General features: G+C 34.3%; 1 protein-coding gene across 1 annotated transcript; it reads left to right on the forward strand.

Moving 5' to 3' along the window:
• The first annotated feature begins 457 nt into the window (after positions 1-457).
• Positions 458-5,370, forward strand: LOC145558344 (ribosome biogenesis protein WDR12 homolog). Its single transcript, XM_081619563.1, has 13 exons — positions 458-694; positions 821-921; positions 1,366-1,472; positions 1,810-1,845; positions 1,944-2,029; positions 2,287-2,354; positions 2,510-2,620; positions 2,706-2,831; positions 4,346-4,489; positions 4,598-4,706; positions 4,812-4,948; positions 5,028-5,063; positions 5,156-5,370. Exons 1-13 carry the CDS (start codon positions 538-540, stop codon positions 5,246-5,248), a joined length of 1,311 nt encoding a protein of 436 aa, XP_081475689.1. The 5' UTR covers positions 458-537; the 3' UTR covers positions 5,249-5,370.
• Positions 5,371-6,041: the final 671 nt, after the last annotated feature.

Genomic DNA, 6,041 nt, shown 5'->3' on the forward strand with positions numbered 1-6,041 from the left:
ACTAAGCATTATTGAAACATGCACAACAATTAATAGTTCTAAACTAACAATGGCCGCTTAAAATATGAAGAGATGGAAAATCAATTAAATATAATTTAATAATAATTTTGAAATAACAACACTATCAAACTTTTGAGGATTTAAAAAATAATTGTCTTAAAAGATTTTGGTGGCTTTCTTATAATTCTACAACTAGTGTGTAGCTCGGGCGTTGCACCGATTGCTACTTTAGACCTTGTGATTATCAATTATATACATTTATTTTCATTTTTATAACATAGCGATGATTAACTAACTATCTTTGTTATAAAAGGTAACGCCACGTGGTACAAAGTCGTTTTTAGTAATGACTTTTAATATATTAGTATAGATTAGTATAGATTGACTACATGGTCTACCACCCTAACCAAAGGTGTAAATACACGCCAATAAAACTTCCAGTAAGAGCTAGCCCTTCCCCAAATAAAACAACGTAAGAAAAAGGCTAAAACCCTAACTAAAACCCCTCTTTCTCTCTCTTCCAGAACTCAGGCAGCCATGGATATGGAGACAGACGAAACCGTGAAGAGAGTGCAAGTTCGGTTCGTAACTCACCTCGAACAACACTTCAAAGTTCCTTCAAACGCCATTGCTATTCCTTCTGACCTTACTCGTTTCGGTCTCTCTTCTATCGTCAATAATCTCCTCAAAGCCGGTAATTACTCCTCTTTTCCATTTTCCTGCTGTTTCTTCGTTTAATTGAAGGTTTTCAGTTGCTTAATGTGTGTTTTTAGTTGGTGTTATTGTTGATTTTACCTTTATTTGTGATGAATTTTGATAGTTGATTCTGATTGGGAGCCGGAACCTTTCGATTTTTTAATTGATGGCGAGTTGGTTCGATTGTCGCTTGAAGAGTTTCTTCTTGCTAAGCGCATTTCTGCGGTGAGAAATTATAATTTCATTTCAATTATAAACTATTTTTATTTTCGTTTGTGCAATGCAGGGTTAAGTGGTTATTGAATTATATGAGTATACTTTAATTTTTTTTACATTATTATAAAAACAACAAAATACATTCTTCGTTAATTTGTAATACAGGAAGAGTAAAGCAAAGATAGAGGACTAGAATAGATTCATATAAATATAGTTTGTCTTTGTTTTGGTTGCTTTTCGGTAATGGGTTTCATAAATCGAGTCCAGTAATGCCTCTTTGTTATGGTGGAATTTGATTAGTTTATCTAAATTTAGTGTACATGGGGTTGAATATATGTTTGGTGGGAGCTGAAAGGTAGAAAATATGTTTGATGGGAGCTGAAAGGTGTTGTTTGTTATCGAATTGCCATGTCAATTATGTCGTGTTTACTAGTATTCTTTCTTCTTTTGCAGGAAAAAGTTGTGGAGATTGAATACATTAGGGCTGTTGTACCACGCAAACAAGAAGAGCCATGCTTACATGATGATTGGGTCAGTGCAATTGATGGCTCCGATCCTAGGTAGATATGTGGATTCATTGGGTTATAGTTATTTTTTGTTTTTATTTTGGGTTATTGCCTTGTCCCTGTGGCAGCTAGGTGCCCTTTTACTAGATTTCATATATGCTGTTTAAATTTTGGTGGCTTGGCTATAGTTAGAGAGGATGCATCATATAGACAGTCCAAAACAAAGAAAATGTTGCCTTTTCCCTTTCTCTTGTCATGCTAGCTATGCTCGTGTTTTAAACTGCTTAAGACCAGTTACACTGTGCAATGTTTTTCAGTTTTCACTTTGTCTTTGTGTTGTAATCTAATAAATTGTTGATTTGTGTTCATTTATTTGTTTTTTCTGAGGCAGGTTTGTTTTGACAGGATGTTATGATGGTCTTGGAAGGTACTATTGTTGGAAGCAGCTGTTGATTTGATATCTTATTTCCCATGCATTTTTTTTATTTAAATTTGATTGTGGATTTTTTAAAAATATTTTTTCAGGATATGGACGGGTGCTGAGACATGTACTCATAAGTTAAAAGGACACACTGGTGCCCTAACTTCTCTTTGTATTATCAATGGAAAGGGCAAGTGACTGAAATTTTTTCCTTTTTCTCGTGAACCTTTGGTACATGGTGTGATAATCTGATTATCATTGGTTATTTTTTTGTTCATATGACTATGTTGAAGTAATTCTCTAGAGAAAGGTTTATGTCTTAATACTAGATCAATTTGTGCTTTTGGGGCTTTATAAAAAACACCAACTTACTGGTCGATGAAGTTCTGTGTATGTAGTCTCGTCATCTTTGAGTACATCTAGTAATCATCAGTCTGCTTTTCTCAGGTTCTGATAATGGTAATAACATCTGTGTGGCTACTGCTTCGAAGGATCAATCGCTCAGGCTTTGGCAGGTAATTTAGACAGTGCTGCTCTGTATTTTTTGTTTTTTTTTTGTTTTTGAAATTTTTTTATTATTAGTTTTATTTATCTGTACACTAAGAATTCGAAGAAACTTAGAAAGAAAAATATTTTTCTTGTTAATTATTTTATCTCTTTTCCTAAAAAGTTTGATGCAGAAAATGCCACAGATAATCCTGCAACCATTACTGCATCTAAAGTTTTACGAGGGCATAGTGCAGCTGTTGAATGTGTCTCATCGCAGCAATCTGGAAATATGGTATCTCTGTCGTTGATGTACACAAACTAGTGACAGGTGTATGAGTGACGTCGATGCTTATTTTTGCTTTGTGCTGCAAACTTAGGTGTGTTCTGGTTCCTGGGACTCTACAATTAATCTGTGGCAGGCAAATCTCTCTGATGCTGATGGTGATCTTGCTTCTATGAAAAAGAGGAAAAAGAGTGGCGTTGTAAATGAATCAGTATCAGAGGTAAACAATGTTTTCACTGTATCACACAGTTGTGACTTTGTATAGAATGTTTTGGAATGAATTTTTAATTTTCATCTCATTGACTCATTGGGTGTTGTCTTTCTTCATCATGATGCACTGGTTAATTATCACTGCTTTAAGGATTGAGGAATTTGTTGTTTTATTATATAATGGGTTTTGTTGCAAAAACTCATTGAATTCTTTGAATCATAGTGTTCCTTTTAACTTCCCTTTGAAGAACTTGAACTCATTGTAAGCGTGCTAAAAGGCTACATTTCGCTCCACATCATTTGAGAGTTTCAATGGGTAATTTGGTGACCTCAATATGTAGCTATTATTTATTCTTTATTTCATCATATGGAAACTATTGGCGCAATGCGTCGACTTTATGCATTCCTAAAATTAGTGTTAATCTCACCCATTTTGCCATCTAAATTTTGGAACATGGGTTAGGCAATGATCCAAGATTCAGAGACTACTTAAGGACTTTAGGCAGGTTATAATGCTTCGGTATCTGATCCTATATCGAGTACGAAATTGGATGCTCAGAATGATACCTTGGTGAAATGGGTATGGAATATTTTAAAGTATGTGCCTTTTTGGGCCCTATTAAAGCTCACTAAATGCTCTGCTCCTTCGCCTTAATTTATTCCTAATTGAACTCTTACACCCATATAGGTTCACTCTCTCTCTGCTGACAATTTTGCAACTGGTAGTATATGCTTGTATCCTTGTGTTCAATGTTTGAATTATGATGTTAAATATTTCAGTAGGTGCTTTTGATTTTAGCATCAGGCTCTCCATAAGTCCATATTACTTGAGATCTGATGAATCCTCCACATCACTGGAAACACCAAGTATGCGGCATCTAGTGTTCGTCTCACCGTCTATGGCTTGTAAAAGCCCTTATGAATTAATACTAGAACACAACTTTATTTTTGCTATATCACCATTTAAGGGTTTATTTATTATTTTTTTAAAATATATTGTTTTAATACCATTTATTGATTTTCCTTGCCAAAATGTTGGGGTTGGATGGTGCAGGGAAATATTCTTAATGTTTAGCTCAAGTCTTCCTTTGGGGTAAAGTTTTATTTTTCTTCAGCTTCTGCTGGTACTCCCTATTCTGTTACAAGAGACTTTTGTCAATTACTTGAAATTTGATCTAAAGACAATTGTTAGATCTTGCCTAAACCATTGAGTTTTTTTTTTTTTTTTTTTTTTTTTTTTTTCTCTTCTGTGCTTTAGTATCGTAGAATGACTAATGGCTGAAGCTCTGGTTATTGATTTTTATATGATGGATAATTGTATTATGCATAAGATTGTATTAAGACAAATTTCAATTGCGACATGGCCGGAAAAAATAAAAAAACAATTCTGACGTTTATTGAGAAAGAGTCATACCTTGTTATGTTACCAGTTCATTGGTTTTTGTGCATTGATGTTACCAACAAAATAATATTTGCCTGTAAAATAGCAAAAGTGCACATTTTCATAGTTTATATTGATTTCAGGGTGAAGCTGTATCTACACTGGTAGGACACACTAATTGTGTATCTTCTGTTCTTTGGGCACATGATGAAACTATCTATTCTGCATCTTGGGACCATTCCATCCGAATTTGGGATGTTGAAACAGGGAATGCAACATGGAGCATGGTGTGTCACTGTTCTCTCTATTACTTTAAATACTTTAGTTTTCTGCGCTATCTGTTTCGTTTTCTGATCCTATCTGTTAATAGCTTTTAAAGTAACTCTCCATTACAGTTCTCAGGCAAGGTTCTTAATTGTATTGATATTGGAGGAGAGAGCTCTGGTTTAGTATCAGCTGGTGGTTCTGATGGCACATTAAGGATATGGGATCCTCGCAGACCAGGTTTACTGCTTGATTAATTATTTGTTCATGAATCATACTATGTATGTGTCCATATCTGTTTTCTCTCCTCTTTCTCTGGTTTCAGCTTGAGATCTAATTTTGCAGGGACATTAGCTCCTGTGTATCAGTTTTCATCGCATACTAATTGGATTTCTTCTTGCAAATGGCACAAAAAATCTTGGTTTCATTTGGTTTCCGCATCATATGATGGGAAAGTAATGCTATGGGATTTGAGAACAGCGGTATTTCTCCTTATTCTTCTATCATGCATGTTTGTTTCCTTTGATATGTTCTTACTAAGTAACATTTTTTGTCATGCAGTGGCCTCTGTCCGTGATTGACTCACACAATGATAAGGTAATAAGACCTTGTACTTTATTACAGCAATCTTTACTTATTACGAAGTATCATTTTAAGTTTCCTGAAATATGTTTGGTCTTCCAATTCAGGTATTATCCGTTGATTGGTGGAAAGGCAATAGCGTTGTCAGTGGGGGAGCAGATTCTAAGATGTGTATCTCTTCGGAAATTCCAGTGATGTAGATGATTTGTACTAGTTCCCTCTGGTAATTAATCGTAACCAGTCCTCAATGTAGTTACAGTCAATGCAAGGAACTTTTCACATTACATTAAAAATCCATTTTATTTGATACTATTTTGTTCAATACTTAATAGTTTGCTATGAATTTTTAGTTTGCTATGAATTGATCAGCACCAGGTTTGGCAATCAAAGATTCATTGTTCTTAAATACTTCGTACTTGATAGCATTACTTGGCCAAGGTTAAAAAGTCAAAATCTTTCGTAGTATTAGCACCAGGAGATTGCTAATTTGCTATGGAGTATATTAACTTCAGCAAAAACAAGACACGGAGATACACAAGGTACTTCCTCCACTATTTGGGGTCTTTTCCTCCACTATTTGGGGGCTGGAAGACGAAATGAAAAATTTCTGGAAGATCAAAATTCAATAACATTACACAAAATTCAAATTCAATCATCACCTCTATTATCCAATTCAACAACATTACACGGAGATCAGGCTATGCTTGTATAAGGTTAACTAGTAAGCAAATAATATGTCAAAAATAGCATAACTCCATATGTCAGCATCGCCATCCACTTTTGCCTTAACAAGTGTCTGATCTTTCAATCATCTGGCATCAATCAATATTATCCAAGGTGACCTTCAAATTATAATTTTTTATTTTTTATTTTTTATTTTTTTTTTTTTTTTTGGAAAGACCGATAGAGCCCACAATTTTACTTTTTACTTACTGAAGTATTATAAAGATGACTCAAGTGATATAATTAACATAGCAATTGATCAGCGTCTCC

This window comes from Chenopodium album, chromosome 9, assembly GCF_948465745.1.
Source record: "Chenopodium album chromosome 9, dcCheAlbu1.1, whole genome shotgun sequence".
Classification (NCBI taxonomy): Eukaryota; Viridiplantae; Streptophyta; class Magnoliopsida; order Caryophyllales; family Amaranthaceae; genus Chenopodium; species Chenopodium album.